At 34.1% G+C, this 18,710-nt stretch overlaps 1 protein-coding gene across 3 annotated transcripts in view; it reads left to right on the top strand.

Annotated features, from left to right (window-relative positions):
* The window catches only part of TBC1D19 (TBC1 domain family member 19), a 126,658-nt gene that overhangs the window by 19,332 nt on the left and 88,616 nt on the right, over positions 1-18,710 (top strand). For 2 of the 3 annotated variants that reach the window (XR_002325617.2, XM_020992254.2), the window contains exons 2-8: positions 1,643-1,715; positions 2,574-2,619; positions 5,636-5,711; positions 9,873-9,947; positions 12,071-12,134; positions 13,166-13,212; positions 15,822-15,932. Coding sequence is in view for 2 of the 3 variants with exons in the window: in XM_020992254.2 (XP_020847913.1) it covers positions 1,643-1,715; positions 2,574-2,619; positions 5,636-5,711; positions 9,873-9,947; positions 12,071-12,134; positions 13,166-13,212; positions 15,822-15,932 (492 nt within the window). In the remaining variant the exon portion in view is untranslated. The remainder of the gene's footprint in view (positions 1-1,642; positions 1,716-2,573; positions 2,620-5,635; positions 5,712-9,872; positions 9,948-12,070; positions 12,135-13,165; positions 13,213-15,821; positions 15,933-18,710) is intronic. The other variant, XM_020992260.2, reaches the window with a different exon arrangement.

The raw sequence follows: 18,710 nt of genomic DNA, 5'->3' as shown, positions 1-18,710 counted from the left end.
TTTTCTTTCCTTAGCTTTAGTACCTTACATCCAATCACCCATTGGATATTTCAAACTGGATATCTGTACGTATCTCAAACTCAATGTGTCCAAAATGGAATTAGTCTTTCTCCCCCTCCTACCTCCATCCCAATCCATTCCTTTTCAAAATATCTTTGTTTATGTGGAGAGCACCACCATTCTTCCAGCCACTCAGGTTCATAGACCAGTATTGACTTTGATTCCCCACTTTCTCTTATCCCACATAACCAATCAGTTGCCATATCTTGTTAATGTTTTTTTTAACCCTTCCCCCCAACCCCCAACATTTCTTGCATCTATTTCCTTTTCTCTGTTCTCAGAGCCATTGCCTTCATTCAATCCCTTATTACCTTTCACCTTGAACATTGCAATAGCCTCCTAACTGGTCTTCTTTGAAGTCTTTCCTTCTCCAGTCAAAAGCACCATAGAGCTTTGAGAATGACTTTCCTGAAGGGTGGGTCTTACCATGTGAGTACCCTACTCATTGGGTCAAATATGTACCTTCACAACCTGACTTCAATTTATCTTTTCAACTTTATTATATACATTATTCCCTTTCTTATACTCTGTGATTCACCCAAACTGGCTTTTTTGCTGATCCTCGCAAATTATTTCTCCCATTTTTGTGCCTTTTTACTGGCTTCTGCTCTCTTCGGGTACCTTTTCCTGGAATGCATCTCCTCCTCATCTTTACCTTTTATAGAGTCTTTAGTTTCTTTCAGTAGTCATCTCAAGGACCACTTTCTACAGGAAGTTTTTTTTCTGATACATCTCAGTTACTAATTTATCTTGTATTTATTTTGTAAATAGTATGTTTATACTTATTTATGTATATATTGTCTCCCATGATAAGATTCTTGAGGGCAGGGACTATTTAATTTTTTTTTCTTTGTATCCCCACCACCTAACACAGTATCTGGCATTTATTGAGCGAGTACCTTAATAACATCATACAGGTGGGGATAGGATTCAAGCCCAGGTTATCTGACTCTGAATCTAAAACTTTTTTTCCCCTATGTGATACTATCTTCTGTTTTGGGAGAAAATTAGAACAAAAAGTATAATTTGAGTGGAAAGCATGATGAAGATAAAGAAGATAGTCTCTACTAAGAACAAGAGAACCCATGTTTATTTGGTGCAAATTTAGGGAAAATTAAGAAAATACATAAAAATATGTATCCCTCAGTACTCTTATAAAAACTTATCCAGAGGGTTAGCCACTGAACAAATGTATGTCTAAGCACATGTATAGAAGAATTCAAAATGGGGATGAGAGGTCCCTTTGAGTTTGATATATTTAATAAATTTATGTACACAAGGAAAGGGAAATTGTATTAAAATCTATTACTTTCTTACTGGGGTTTACATATAAAAAAGGTAAATATATATAAACTACAAGTCTTTGTATTTTGAGTGGATTGCAAACTGTTATCCATGTTCTTACTGTTTTAGGGAGAAGTGATAAAGTCTTTTGTCAGGCTTTCCAAAAGATAGGGAAATTGTGTTTCTTTGCAGTGTATATGCATTTACTCTATCTACTTTGGTTTGAACAGGTCAATATCTACCAAAAGGCTTAATTTTAACAAGTTTATTTATTCATTTATTTTTTACAACATAACAGGTTAGTCTTCAGAAACCCGAGATTAAACTTGAATCACTCAAAGAAGATATTAAGGAGTTCTTTAAAATATCAGGTTTGTATGTTTTAATTTTTTGTCATTCTAAAAGACTTCTCTCTCTCTCTCTCTCTCTCTCTCTCTCTCTCTCTCTCTCTCTCTCTCTCTCTCTCTCTCTCTCTTTCTCTCTCTCTCACACACACACACACACCCACACACACACCCCGCCCCATTTACTTCTGCTACAGTCTAGAAAAGAATGAGTAGTAAACCCAAAGAGTGAATGAATTTCTAATTGTAGAAAGTTTCTGAAGACTCAGTAAGTGCTGAATAAATGACTAATTACATTAATGAATTTAAATGACTTTTTATCCTACATGAAAAAATATATTAAGCACAATGAGTTATCTAATAAATTTAACAAACGTGATTAATTTTTCTCCTTTGTATTCCCTCTTTCTTCACAACTTTTATCTGATTTCCCCAACTGAAAAAAGGAAAGGAGGTAAAATTGCAAGTTAAAATGTGTTTGGGGGGGGATGGTATAGGCAAGGACTTTAAAAACTCACTTTGTCCAAACTAATTTTATATCTGAGGCCCAAAAAGCTTGTATCTTCCACAAGTATTAGATCCCTTTATTACTCGTCCAGTGTTTTTCACCACTTTACAAGACACCCAGAGATACTGTGTATCCTGACAAAAGGAAAGAGGGATTTCTAGCCCAAGAAAATGGTGGGTAATATTATTTCATCAAGGAGAATTGACTCAGTGATGATAGCCCTGACACCAAGTGTTAGCCACTGGGGCTTGGTGGGTGTGTAAGAAAATTTTAGGGAATGAAAATTAATATGATAACATAGTTTCACATTGTATAATTTGTAGAAATATATAATTTTTCATTAAAAGCTATATAGTGAAAGCATTTTATTTTTACAGGTTGGGAGAAGAAACTTCAGAATGCTGTTTATAGTGAACTGACTGTGTGAGTTTTTCCACCTATTTTTAGATTTCTCTGTCACGCTGCATGCATTCTCATTTCCTGTCCTTAACTACCACATAAGGATGTTGTGAAGATGAATGAAATAATCTATGTGAAAACATTTGGAGGTCTTAGAAGAGGTGCTGTGTATAATGTTCTTGCTACAATTAACATTTTAAAAAAATATTAGTGTTGACATATTATTACACCTAACCTTACTGTGGAAATTCACTAATGAACTTGGTATAAGTATTTTTGATTTTTATTGTAATAGACTAAAGATTTATATTTATATATTTATATTTATATATCCATTTATCCTACACAGGATTAGGAAGAATGAGATAACTCACAAATGTGAACTTTACCGATAACTTATATAGGAAAACTTTTTAAAAATTAACCATTTTGAATGAAAATTTCCTGTAGTTACTTATAGCTAATTAGCAGTATAATGTTGATTACATCCCCTTAACTCCTACTCTAGTGCCACTATACCAGGTATATCTTTTGTGGCATGGGAGATAGCCAGGTCTATTAAAATTATTTATAAAGAGTAAACAGATTCTTAAGTGATAGTGTGAGGACGTATCCTACATATACATATTTTGGTGAGTTATCTTTGACTCATCCCTTTTGGTTGCTCTTAGGCTTTTTTTTTTTTTGCTTACTCTGGTTCTTAGTTTTGTTTGTTCTGGATAGTTGAGGTTGCCTTTCTGTAGTTCCTCTGTAGACTTCTAGGGGACAGTGAGATCAAGAATTGCACAGGGTGAGAAGGCATGGATTCACCTTTGGAGAGTGTACCCGTTTCAGTAAGATTACAGATCTATTGAGATATTGCAGTAAGCAAATCGAGTAAGACTCAAAAAGATTTGATTCTGTCATTAACAAAATCCTTTCTCTTATGCACTTAGTAATGTATAATGCATTTTTCTTACTGCAATATAAAGTGTTTGTAACCATTATGGCCTTCTTATCTACTAATACTAGTGTTATAATGGTGTTTTGTTGGATAGAGCCCAGGGTCTGGAGTCAGGAAAACCTGAGTTCAAATCAGGCCTCAGACACTTACTAACTGTGTGACCCTGGGCAAGTCGATTAACCTCTGTTTGCCTTAATCCACTGGAGAAGGAAATGGTAAACCACTTCAGTATCTTTGCCAAGAAAACCCCATAGACAGTATGGTCTACAGGGTCACAAAGAGTTATACACTACTGCACAGCAACAACAACAACAAACATTGTGACTAGGGCTGCTAGATATTCTCTTCTTTATTATGATACTGTTCCAAGGGAAGCTGGGGATCTAAAACTTAGGGGGAAAGGTAGAAATCTAGTATTAAAACATTTAAAATGTAATTAGATCTCTTACTTGAACAAAACTATCATTATTAGTTCATACTTCTTGCTTTTGAAGAGCAAATTTGACATTGAGTTCTAGATAGCCTTGTAATACTTTGTGGCTTCTTTCTGTATTTTCTTGGGTTGAAGCATCTCCTTTAGACTTTTCCCATTTGTATAAAACAAAGAGTCCTCATAGCCTCTGACCTTATTTAATTTAAATCTTGTCTTAAATTTTAGTAAACTGTAAGATGTCCTTTCTTCCACATCTGTATTTTGGATAAAGTCTTCTGATAATTACATTATTACTTAAGACACTAGTAAATGTTAACAAGATTTTGAATCTGAAAAGAGATGATTTAATTTTAAAATAAAGTGAATGATTTTCACTGTGCTCTTACTTCAAATTATATGAATTTATAAATTATACATATTGTACAAAGTACACTGCTTTGTCTTTTGCAGATGTGATATTGCTTGAAATACCCATACAACTATGTAGATCCCCTCCTCTGGTCAATTGGCTTATGAGGTTTGGGAATTAAAACATTTTTAGAGGAGAAAAAGAAAGATTACAGATTTAAAAAAATTTTTTTTTACATAAGCAAGTGAAGCAGTTTAGATAGAACATTCTAAAAGATGTAATTAATTCTAGGTTTAAGATACCAAATATTTTCTGTTTGATGGGACAGCCTAATACCTTGACTTCCCTTTTGAAATATCTTACGTTGACTTGTGATCATTTTACCTAAACTCTTAGGGCATATTAGGAAACTTCAGGGAGTTGCTTCACTTGACATGCTTCTTTTAAACTTTATGCCAGAATGGAGGATCTCCCTTGTTTTTCTGAAACTAATCTCATGGAACATCATAGTTCCTCTATTAGGTTACTAGTTGGATCTACTTGACTGTAGGTGCATGTAATTGAAGATAATTTCAATGTGAATTTTGTATGATTATGAAAGAAAATAGAATCCTAAAAGTAAAAACATGTTATAAATTTGCTTATCTGATATATTATATATACACACACACACACACACACACACACACACACACACACACACAAATATATATATATAAAGCATTGAGATTTGTTTCAGGGCATTGTTATGTTCCTTGGAAAAACAAGAAAAATTGATTTAGAGCACTGAGAAAAGGTTAATATAGATAGAGCTTTTTAAATATTTAAAATATAGCAAGTAAATCAATACTATCAAGTTAGAGAAGCAGTGTAGTATACCTTGTAGTATACACAGTACTAGACTTGAAGTAAGGAAGATCTGGGATCAAATCCCTCTGACACTTATTAGCTAGGTAACTATGGATAAGTTGTTTAATCTCTCTGAATCTCCATTTCCTTATCTGTAAAATGGGAATAGCAATACTTGTATCACATACCTTACAGGATTTTTGTGAGACTTAAAGGACATCCTACATGTAAAGTCTTTTGCAAACTTTAATATGCTGTGTAATTTTTAGTTACCATTACTGAACTAAGAAATAAAAATTTACTAGCCTTTTGTATCTTGACCTTAGCACTGTTGATAACCATTCTATTTCATTGATAATGTATACAGTAGAAATAAGAATACTTCAACTAAAAAATATCCACAGAACCTACAAATTGTCACAAGTAATGTAAACCTTTAATCTCTTTTCATATATTTTTTTTCCAGGTTTCCTTTACCTAGGCATCCTGCAGCGCCACCTGAACATCTAAAAGAACCTTTGGTATATATGAGAAAAGCACAGGTTGGCTATTATTCATTTATATAAATATAAATGGTTTTTTCACACCATACTAGGTGAAAAACCTTTACTGATCATAAAGCATATACTGTTTATTAATTATATGAAACCTTGATAAAAGCAACTATGAGCAACTATTGAGGTATGAGCAGTAGAGCAAAAGAAATATTTTGTATCTGTTTAGCTATTCTTATCAAAACATCAGAGACAATAACTATAACAACCACTGGAGAAAATAGAGAGAAGGAAAAAAATCCCATATCATATTGTCCAGAAATTTTAAATATGCCAAAAAATGGAGGGAGAGAGAGAGAGAGAGAGAGAGAGAGAGAGACAGAGACAGAGACAGAGACAGACAGACAGACAGACAGAAGAGACAGAGAGACAGAGAGAGAGATTATGAATGAATGAATGGCCCAGGACAGAGTCTTGAAGCATTTGAAGTTCTTTGGAATCTTGCTGTAGCCTACCTTTCTAGGGTAATCGTACGTTATTGTCCTACTCACTTTCTGCTTTCCCACCAAGCTGGCCTATTTGCTGATCCTTGTATACAATATTACTTCTCCTGCTTCTGTACCATTGTGCAGGCTTTCCCTTTGTACCTGGAATCTGCTTTCACCTCTACCTCTTAGAACCCTGAGATGCCTTCAGAGTTCAACTTAGTTGCCAATTCCTACATGAGGCCTTTCTTGATTCCCCTACCTGCTAGTCCCCTCCTCCAAAGTTATTTTGTGTTTACTTTGTTTATATGTTTTCTGGTTACTTATCTGTGTTAATATTGTTTCCTCCAGTATAAAGTAAGGGCCTTGATGTCAGGAATCAGTTTTATTTTTTACCTTATATCTTCAGTAGCCAACTTTGTTGCGGCTTTGTTTAAAAAAAAAAAAAGAAAGAAGAAAAGAACAGCCAATAGGAGTTGCCAATAGGCACATAGTAGATGCTTAATAAATGCTTGTGGACTCATTCATTGACCGTCAAGAACACTAAAGGAAGGCCCCAAGTTTGTTGGAGTGCTATATTTAGAGAATTTTTGAGAAGGCGTGGAAGAGAGTCATACAGGGTGGGCATTCATGGCAGGAAGGTGGTTGGTGCATTGCATAATGCACTGGACTTGGAGTCAGGAAAACCTGAGTTCAAATGTTGCCTCAGACACTGGCTAGGGGACTCTTGGCATATCAACTTAATCTCTGTCTACCTCAGTTTCCTTATCCATAAAATAAAGATTATAATAGCACTTACCTCCCAGGGTTGTCATGAGGATAAAATTAAATATTATTTGTAAAGCACTTTGCAAACCTTAAAGCACTACGAAAATGCTAGGTATTATTTTTATTATTATTATCATTGGAGGGAATACTCACACTGGATGAGCTTACAATCCCTTGAAGTATCAAAGTATTATTGTATTTTTTATTTGTCTTTATTAACATTTATATTTTAATAAATTCCTGGAAAAGGTCAAATCAACATAGTTTGATTATATTAAAATTTTCTCCTTTGACTTTTAGGGTACATAGAATTTCTATCAGAAGTGAAATATATCTTTTTGAGCTGAGATATCAGAAAGATAATGAGATGAAAAGAGAATTAATTACCAGTTGACAGCTGAAGTTTTACTTATGTAGTTCTTTGGTTGTTCCTTGACACAAGGATTGCAGAAGTGTTTATGTTCATAAAATCATCAAATGTTATAGTTATAAGGGCCCTAAAAATTCATTTGGTTTGCCCATTTCATTCTACAACTGAGGAATGATAGTGCTATTTTGTGACACAAAGGGAAGTGTGAGATCTGGTAGAATTTCTAGTTAGCTTTGTCATTTTTTTAAATATTTATTGTGAATATATTGAAAAAGAAAAATAGCCAGTTTTCCAGTTATTTTGTAGGAAAATATGACTTCCCGGGTCTTATGTTGATCAAGGTTTCAGTTTGAACTTATATTTTTTGGAATGTCAACAGTTTTATTTGTCTAATAGATATTAGAATCCCCTCAAAACTTTTTTTTAACATGGTTGTTTTGAAGAAGCAAGGAGAAAGATTTACGTGTAACATCTACAAGATCCAAAGGCCTTTTTACATGTTAAATAATAGGGACTTGTTGGGCCTTTAAAAAAATTCTTACTCAAGTTTCATAAGCATATTAAACGATGATGAGCTATTGCTAACAGTTATTCAAACGATTTTATTGATTCACTGGCATTTTTTTTTACTAAGCTTTTTGATATTCATTGATATTCAGAAAATACATGTGAAGCTGTTTGAAATCCTTTGAGTCAATACTGTAGATATCACTTGTAATGGAAAGTAAATGTAAATTGATAGTAAATTTCAAATATACAGGAAGTAGGTTACAATAAAAAGTAAATGTCTTTCTATATTAAAATTTTAGAATGTAGAAGAATAGTCACTGTTCATTTTCCTTTTAATCAGTGTTTAAAGTTCTTATTTATTTTGCAAGTCTTTAGGGGGTAGAGACCATTGCTTCCTTTACATTTTGTACTGATGCCTACTGTTTTGAACTTGCAAGCTTACTTTCCTTCATTGCCTAATAAATAATTTACCAGTCTAAATTTCCCATTATTCTTTTTTCCTGCATGTATGTGGCAGGTAATAAATGAGCATTTGTGCTAAACTCTTAATATCTGTTAATATCTTAATATCATCATTAAAATTTCCCAATATCCCTTTTAAGTTTTAGAGGTTTCATTTCTTATACTCCACAAATGAGGACTGTTGAAGATGGGATACCTATGAATTATATAATCATTAGAATCTGAGATTAGAATGTTGAAAACTAAATAAATAAATAAAAATTTGAAATAAAAGAATTTGAGATTAGCAGTAATGGTCCAAATAGGAAATTTTGTCTACTCCTATAGAAGTTTTCTCATGTAGCCACCTGAGAGAATGAAAATGAGCAAGATGGAAGAAATAGTACTCATGCAAAAGTCACAGAAGCTATTGAATTTCTAGGAAAACTAGAAATCTGTACAACTGATTTTTAACACTGACCAAGTAGGCAAAAGAAAGAGCTGAGGGATTCTCTCCGTGAAGGCATAAAAGGGAAAAAAAATCAAGCCATTATAGGTTTATATTAATGAGAAAGGAAGCAAGTTTTTTGTAAGTGGTTGTTTTTCTTAGGGCTCTTTGCTTTACTAATTATAAATATGTATGTCTGTATGTATATGGATGTGTGTTTTAATCTCAACTTCTTTAATTTCTTGTTTCATTCTTTCACCAAATGTTTATTAATTTCCTGACTGTATGCAAAGTACCATACTTAGTACTGCAGGAGATATAAAGCTCAGTGAAACCCAATTTGTCTTATTTTTTCCTATCCAGATAGTTTAATGATCTTTATCCATGTTACCTAACCATGGATGACTCCCAAGATGCTATCTTGTTCCCTCTTCTCTTCTTCCTGTGGACTGTTTTACTTGGGGACCTTAACAGCTCCCATTGTTTCAGTTATTATCTCTGTGCAGATGAATCTCAATTCTATTTATCTAACCCTGACTTTTCTTCTGACTTTCAGTCTTATATCCCAAACTGCCTATTGTAAATCTTGAATTGGATGTCCCATAGACATCTTAAACTTGATATATCCAGACCTGAATTCATTACCTTTTCCTACCATATGCTCCTTTCTTACCAATTTCCCTGTTACTGTTGATGGTACTGTAATCCTCCCATTGTTAACTCAGGCTTTCAATCTAGGTATCATTTTTGACTCCTCAGTTTCTCACTTCCAACTTTGTTTTTATTTATTTTACTTTTATTTCATTCTGCCTCCATTGATTGGTAACCATACCACGCTGTTACTCCGTAAGGCTAATATGGCAAATGTATTTTGCAGTAGCAGCTTATGTCATTTTACAGAATGACATAACATGCTATGTGAATAATAAAATCAAATAATTTGCACTTGGTATCAAAATAACAAGATTTTGCTAATGATTCTATAAACTCAATTTTTATCAAACATTTTAAAAATGCTTAAAATTTAATGTTCTTTCAACTACCAATATATTCTAATAACAAAAATTAAGATTACTAACCACCATTAAAAACACTTTTGTTCTATATTTACTTTATATAAAACTTTTATATTAACTGCATTTTGAACATGAATTAAAGGAAAAATTTACTGGTTTTATATGTTTCAGGGAAGTTGGGAGAAAAGAATTTTGAAGAGTCTAAATAGTATGTGTACTGAACTAAGTATCCCATTGGCACGGAAGGTACTGTTAACATTTTCGTTGCTTATATATTTAAAATGAAGTTAATACTCATGGAAGGTGCCATGAGAATAGTTACAACATAGCCAGAAGGAATAAATATTTCTCCATACTGTTTAAAAAGTGTGACAATCTCTTTCGAGAAATTTGTATGGGTGAATTTCCATAATGAATGTCACTTCAGTCCTCTGTGGATACCAATAATGAGTTTTAGGATGTACATTTGTTTCTTAAGAATTGTTTCTTAATGCAGTGGATAGAGCACCGGCCCTGGATTCAAGAGGACCTGAGTTCAAATGCGGCCTCAGACACATAACACTTACTAGCTGTGTGACCCTGGCAAGTCACTTAACCCCATTGCCTAACCAAAAAAACCCAAACAAACAAAAAAAAGAATAGTAATTCTTAAATGGAAACATATTTCATTCTTGATTTTTTTTTTCGGGGACAAGTTATCCAAATCATAACTCTTTAGGCTTATCAACTATAAGTATGACTAATATAATATATACCTTGCCTTTTAGATATTTCACTTTCATTTTTGATTCCCTTAATCACAAATAAGAACTATTTACATGACTGTTACATTCAAAAATTTAACCAGAACATTGCCTACCATGGATTGAGTTGGGGAAAAAGAAACTAGAATCATTCTCCCCTTATGAAACCTCACCACGTGCTTAACTCTAACCACATCTATTTGCCACTTTATTTTGAGCAAAAGAGAAAAGAGGCAAAATAAATTCTGTAAACCAGCAAACCTCCTCAAATCCTTCCATCTTGGTATGGCAGATCTTTCTGTTAGTTTGGTCTTTCTTTCTTTCCTTCTCTCTCTCTCTCTCTCTCTCTCTCTCTCTCTCTCTCTCTCTCTCTCTCTCTCTCTCTCTCTCTCTCTCTCTCTCTCTCTTTCTCTCTCAAACCAAGAGTTATGGCCCACTTAGGTATAGTACAATCATAGCTACAATTCCAAGTGCAGTAGCTACCTGGTGCTCCCCACACACTTTCATGAGACACTATTACCTAGACTCAATCTATCACTGAGAGTCTGAATTCAGCCTAGAAATTCCATGGTGACTATTTCTAGCTGTTTATAATACCTCACTACTTGTTATACTTCATAATCATCTAAAATAATAACTGATAAGTACAACCCTTTCATCATTGGAGAAAATCCAATTACTTAAGCATAAGATAGTTTCTCTAAAGATATATTATCTTATGCAGCTATTAATTTTCTTCTAATTTTCAAGCTGTAAGCCTGGTATCCCCTGACACAGTACTCCCTTGTCTGGTACTCGTGTGAAAAATTCAAGCATTATGAGAATGTCCCAATATAGTGATAGTACCAGAAATATCTTCTATCCAGTAGGTAGAGCACCAATGGGAATAACAAGTCTTTTAAGGAGAGTGAGAGATCTGAAAATAGCTAATCAACATAACTACCCCCAATCAATTTGTAGAAATTGATTTTATGGCAAGGAGCTGGTTTTTATATGATACAGTAACTTCCTAATACACTTGGTAGACCCTTGCCAGGCAGAGACAGAGTGCAAGGGAAATAACAAGGCTCTAAATTTATTAGCAAAGTCACCATCTGTAATAAAATCCGTCCTCATGTTAGAACAATGTACAATTTTATTTTTTTACATAATATTTAATTTTTTCTAATTACATGTGAAGATAACTTTTAACATTTATTTCTTATAAAATTTTGAGTTCCAAATTTTCTTTCTCCCTTCCTTCCCGCCCTCCTCCCTAAGACAATAAGCAGTTTGATCTAGGGTATATATGTCCAATCACATAAAACCTATTTCCATATTAGTCACGCTGTGAAAGAAGAAACAGAACAAAAGAAAAAAACCACAAAAAATAAAGTGAAAATAGTATACTTTGATCTTCCTTCAGACCCCATTTGTTTTTTTCTCTGGATGTGGATAGCATTTTCTGTCATAAGTCTTTTGGAATTGTCTTGGATCATTGTATTGCTGAGAAGAACCAAGTCAGTCGAGTTGATTGTTACACAGTATTGTTGTTACTACATACAAGACAACATACAATTTGCTAAATTTCATTGCTAAACTTCATAAAGTTTTTAAAAATTGAAAAATACCTTTTTTTTTTTGTAGAGACCAGTTGTAGAGCAAAAGGAACTTCTCAATAAATGGAATGAAATGGGAACTGATGAACCAGGTATGTAAAATTATTTTTTCTCGTGTGAAGAGCAATACAGAATTATTAGGTCCACAATTATGAATCTAAAACAGCGTATATAACAGTTATTGGGGAAAGTTAGTGGCTTATTTTTCACCCCCAGTTAGCTTATATAATTATGTGCATATGCACACATATATACATATGTACATATATGTATATATTATATCATTTGTTTAACTTTTTATTCTACCTTTAAAAAATTTCAACTAGATTGGCCTATTTTCCTGGTTAATTTTGAGAATTATTTATATTATTTAACCTTTAAAAATTAGTCTTTAAATATTCTTGTTTTTTTTTTAAGTGTACTCCCTGGATTTCCTTACTTCTAGGCCCAAGTATATTTAAACTGAATGTTTTCCAAACTTTAATTTAGATTTTAAAGATACTGAATTAAGTAATACAATATAAATTGGAATTTTCCAAGCTGTTTATTGTTTTTTTGAGAATATTGTGGAATAATAGAAAGAGCAATGGATTTGGAATCACTACAAATCCTGGTTTACATCTGGGCTTTTGCCACTTAATTCACTGTGTAAATGAGGCAAGTCACTTAATTTCTCTTTGCACCTCATTTTCTTCATGTATAAAGTGAAGTAATACACTACCTGCCTCACAGGAAATCTCTTTGTAAACAATAAAAGGCTATAAAAATGTGAGCAGTCATTACTGTTGTTTAAAACAAATTAATGTGGATGGTTTTGTGACTTAGTTCGGGTAGACACTAATAACTCACTTTAATAAAACAAGAAAACATTATGCTTATTTAAAGTTGTAGGTTTTTTTATATTTGCGTGGTTTGATATTCTATCAATTCAGATATATGTAAATGAACCCTTACAAATTTATGAAGGGGAAAAGTTATTTTTTTGGTTATAGCATAGGACTTCTGCCATCAGTTTCCATAATAACATTATAAAATAGTATTAATCAAATTGATACAGTTCATTATATAAATGCTCAATAATAAGATTTTAAGTGAAGTTTTGTTTCAATCTTTCTTATTCTAGATTTAAGCCTTTTCAGACCTGTTTATGCTCCTAAAGATTTTCTTGAGGTAAACACTACTAAATGAATTTTTAAAAAAAATAAGAAAATAATGTGGATTAGAGATATGCTAAAAAGAGGAGAAAATGTGGGGAATTAGAAAGTAGATGAAAAATAGAAATCTATTGAGAAAATGATGAAACTAGTTTTATAAACTAATAGTAGTTAATCTTTTCTGGGAGATAGCCGGTATGCTGTGGACAAGTGGTGGTATGTCACTGACTGTTTTGTAAAAGCCCTTTGGAAAGGAGAGGGTAGAATTGGGGAGACCATAGGAAGCTCTGAACTGGAATTTGTAAAAAAACAAAAACAAAACAAAACAAAAACCAACCAACAAACAACAAAAAAAAAATCAACAAAAAACCACACACACACAACTCCTGCACCTAACTTTTTGAAAATCAGAAAAAGATTTTATATTTTCCATACTTCGGCAATACAATTCAACAAATGTATTAAGGTCCTGTTTGGAAAGTTCTGTGCTAGATAGTAGGGACAGCTAAGTGGTGCAGTGAATAGAGTGCTTGCCCTGGAGTCAGGAACACTTGAGTTCAAATCCAGCCTCAGACACTTAACTAGCTGTGTGACCCTGGGCAAGTCACATAACCTCTGTTTGCCTCAGTTTCCTCCACTATAAAATGAAGATAACAACACTTGCAGAACTGTGAGAATAAAATGAGATATTTGTAAAATACTTAAATGCAGTGCTTGACACTTAGTAGGTACTATATAAATCCTTATTTAGCCCAGCTAAACTTCCACTTTCTACAAAAGCCTTCTGAGGCCTTCATAACTCTTGTGCCTTCCCTCTGTTATTATCTCCAGTTTATCCTTGTGCATATCTTGTTTGTACATAGTTGCTTTCATGTTGTCTCCCCCATTAAACTGCAGCTCCCTGAGAGCAGGGACTGCCTTTTGCCTTTCTTTGTATCCCCAGGCACTTATGGTACTTGACACATTGTAGGCATTTCCTAAGTTTTTGAAGACCGACTGACTAAAGAATATCTTACCATGATGCTACCTACTCAGTAATTTTCTTTGACTTCCAATTGCCTCTTGGAACAAATTCATACTTCTCCATTTGTCATTTAAAGCTCTTGACAGTCTGGCTCCAACCTATCTTTGAAGGATTTATATTATTATATATGATACCTCTTCATGCATTATATGATCTAGCCTAAGTGGCCTTGTTGCTGTTCCTCATATATGACATTTTATCTCTTGCCTCTGTGTCTTTGTACAGGCTGTCCCCTGTGCCTGGAATCGATTACTTCCTGGCTTCTGCCTTTTATAATCTTTTTTTTTTTTTGGCTAGGCAATGGGGTTCAGTGACTTGCCCAGGGTCACACAGCTAGTGTTATGTGTCTGAGGTCAGATTTGAACTCAGGTACTCCTGAATCCAGGGCCAGTGCTCTATCCACTGTGCCACCTAGCTGCCCCTGCCTTTTATAATCTTAAGCTTAAGCACTACCTTCTTCATCAGGCCTTTCCAGTTGTCATCGTCTCCATTCCCAAAATTATTTTGTAATTATTTTATATGTATTTACTTATGTATGTGTTGTTTCCTCCGATAGCATATCAGTCCTGTGATGGTAGGGATTATTTAATTTTGTCTTTATATCCCCAGTACCAAGCTTCATAGGCAATTGATATATCAGCATTTGAATGGCTATTTTTCATAACATCCTCATATCTCTAAGTTAAGAAATAAAGTAAAATTAGGTTTGTTTTTTCTTGATTTTTATGTTTATGGCTTTACTTTTCCATCAGTGATTCTGTTAGGTATTTATTGAGTGCCAACTATGTGCCACTATGCTAAAGGATATATACATGTAATGCATGCTTCTTACAAAGAAGCTTTCAGCATCACACATTTAAGAATTAGGTTCCTAATATCCTGTATGTTAATTTTTTATGTTATTTAAATCACAGTTAGTGAAATTACATGTAATAGTGTCTAAACAACAATTTAGTGACACTTTCATTAATGAAATCGTACTTATAATCATACTTACAAGTTATCAAAGTAAACCTGTTTTCAATTTTGGAAATGTAGAAGTAATTTGAAACATGGTATTCTAAACTAAATCTATAAGAGTAACCAGATAAAACAGTATAGACAAAAGACATGTTTAACTGGTAATCCTCAGACATATATTTCTACCATTAAATCTTACTAGATTCCTTAAGTGTCCTAGGGAAGATCATTTTTGTTGGGATCATAGGGCTGAAAGGAATTCTCAGAGTTCATCTGAGCCACCTCCATGCTCACAACCTTGTGTCTATAGTTACTCATTTCTAATTAACTGGTTGTCAATCCTATTTTTAAAATTATTGAGGAAGATGGAGAGATTCTATAACCCCTTTCCTTGGTAGTCTGTTCTCATAATTCTTTATCTGTGTAATTAAGACATTTCTATTTATAACTATGCTTTTGTGTTTTTGGAAAAAAAGTAAACATTTTTGTGTGTTTTAATGTGTATATGTGATAATATGATTAGATTTTCTGCATACTTTAATACCTAGACATTTAGTAATTCTCTGCTATGAGGTTAGTTGTATTTAAAGTCTAATAATTCATGTTGATAATGACTAATTTTGTTGTGTTTGTTTTTAAAGGTATTAATTAATCTTCGTAACCCAAATTATGAAAATGGTGATCATCTTAATTTAAAAACTCATTTGGGTTTAATCCAAGTTCCTCTAAAAGTAAAATATATCTCTGAATTGGTAAGTAAAGTTATGTAAAAATAACCTTTTAGAAGTATGCAAATTTTTAAGCTAAGTATTTGTGTACATAATATATTAGTCAAATGGATGGATCCAGGGTTTTTGGAGTATTACTTGTATATATACTTTACATAAAGCATTCATACCTTGAATCATCCCAAAATATGTAAGCACTTGAAAGAAGACAATATATTAACTAAGGAATAAAAAGAGTACACCAAAAAGTCCCAAAATTTAAAGAGCAACTTACTATTGATGCAGTGATTATTGAGCCAGCCACCCATGTGTGCCATACCGTTTTTGCTGCTTTTATTGATCATTGCAAAAATTTTAATATGCTCATGGCTTATTCATAAATTGTAAACGCAAAATAGATGGACCCAAATAGTGTTATAATGCTGGAACATCTGATGCTTGCATGGAAAACTGTTCTCTGTTTAAAACAGGCCACAGTACAAGTGCTAAGATACATGAATGGAGTCAAAATGCGCTCCTGAGAAGGGCTGGAGGGCACAGCAAGAAACTACCCCTCAAAGCCTTTCTTTCAAGAGGGCTCTGAGCTTTCTAGGTATCTCTTCATTTTCCATTAGCCTGCTCTGTAACCTCAGGATAAGCTGTTCACCTGAAATCTTAGCAGCAGCAGATTCATTCAGCACCTTCGATTGCTTCTTCCCTCTGACAGGAGGGCTGGAGAGTGGAGCAGCAAATGCCAAAGACCCCAGAGCCTTCCTTTATACAGGGCTCAGAACTTTGCAAGTGACTGCTCACTTTCCATCAGTGGCTCTGAGTCATTTGGACTCCCCGAACATCATGCCCTCTTGCCAGGCCTTTCGCTTCTTTTCAGCTTTCTTCAGTATGTTGTCGTCCTTCATTAGCTTGTCAGCTCCTTGGGGAGAGAGACTGTCTCTTTCTTATCTGCATCCTTAGCACATAGCACAGTGTTGGTACATAGCAGGCACATAATCAGTGCTTGTTGATAGAAACTCAACAGACTGTATGCTGATACAAAGGTGGCAAATGTCTGAACCTCGTTTGCTTTCCCGCTGACATTGCTGCTGATTTGTACTGTATTTGAACATAGTTGTTTGCATGTTGGGTCCCCCATTGTTATGAGGCCTTTGAGGGCAAGAACTGCCCTTTCTTTGTGTCCTTAGCATTTAGCTCAATACCTACCACATAGTAGGCGCTTGATAAATGCTTGTTAATTGACAGAAACTGAAGGATTCGTGATAGTAATACCAGATCAGGCTATTGCTACCATAAATTAATTTTTATATTTTCAAGTGTATTTTTATCCCTTTCCAGAGTCCATCCCATATAGTAAATTATTTTTTTAAGACAAAAAGAAAAATATCAGTGTAACTGATGAGTACATTTTTTAAAGTATGAAAATACGTACAACTCTTGTGGAATTCCCACCTTTGCAGAGGAATGAGTTGGGATTGTCTTCATATATCTCTTTCTAGCCATGCTTGTTCTTTATAATTTTGCAACATTTAATTTTTTTGTTCATATCCTTTGATCATTTATCTTTTGGGAGCTACCCTAAATTATAGAAAATTCATCCCTAAGGAGCCTCGACTCTGTTATTGTTGTTCTTCGGTCATGTCTGACTCTTTGTGACCCCATTTGGAGTTTTCTTGGCAAAGATACTGGAATGGTTTGCCATTTCATTTTACACATAAGGAACTGAGGCACATAGGGTTAAGTGACTTACCTGGGGTCACAAAGCTAGCCAGTGTCTGAGGCCCAGATTTGAACTCAGGAAGATGAGTCTTCCTGACTTCAGGCCAAGCACTCTGTCATTGCCTGCCTGCCTGCCTGCCCACTTTGACTATAAAGTGAAACAAATTTTGCAAGGAAATAGTAGAATCTATACAACATCCCCTTGTACGTTTAAATAATTTACTACTACGGACTACCTAGAAAGAAAGGATGTAGGTAGCCAGAATGATATATCAGAAGCTTATATTTCTTAATGAACTAACAAGACAAACCCCCAAGCTACAAACACAAACTCCAAAATATCCTTGGGCATTCAGCAAATAAACTTAACTAGAATTATTACACACAAAATTATTGCCAACAATTTAAAATGTTTTTTACTCAACATCAAAATGCCAAACACTCATAATCTCTAAATTATATGGAATGAAAACTTCAAATTATAGAATCCCTAACTGAAGAAATCAAATTAGTGTGGCACTCTGTTTAAAACAGGCCACAGTACAAGTGCTAAGATACACGAATGGAGTCAAAATGCGCTCCTGAGAAGGGCTGGAGGGCACAGCAAGAAACTACCCCCCAAAGCCTTTCTTTCAAGAGGGCTCTGAGCTTTCTAGGTAACTTCATTTTCCACGCAAGCATCAGATGTTCCAGCGTTCTAACACTATTTGGGTCTATTTATTTTGTGTTTACAATTTATGAATAAGCAATGAGCATATTAAAATTTTTGCAATGATCAATGTTTCTCCCTGTTCACTTGTCTGCTACTGGAAATGTTCTCAGTGAGTTTACCGATGAGCTTGCATCCCAAAAGTGACTTGTCCAGGGTCACACAGATAGTAAGTAGCTAAAGCAGGATTTGAATTCAGGTGTTAATTTGAATAAAGTCCAGTGCCTTACCCACTGCAACCCCAGCTGCCTCTCTGTGTAACACTGTAGGCAACATGCTCCAGTAGATAGAGACCTGGAGAGGATTTTAGTTCTGGACCCTGGGTACTTAACCTCCTAGTGCTGTAGGCTAGAGGTATCATACTGCAAGGCTGCATTGAGTCC

This window comes from Phascolarctos cinereus, unplaced genomic scaffold, assembly GCF_003287225.1.
Source record: "Phascolarctos cinereus isolate Bilbo 61053 unplaced genomic scaffold, phaCin_HiC Scaffold_9;HRSCAF=440, whole genome shotgun sequence".
NCBI classification, from domain to species: domain Eukaryota; kingdom Metazoa; phylum Chordata; class Mammalia; order Diprotodontia; family Phascolarctidae; genus Phascolarctos; species Phascolarctos cinereus.
The sequence above is the reverse complement of the archived record's forward strand: the minus strand, read 5'-3'. Positions and strand labels throughout refer to the sequence as shown.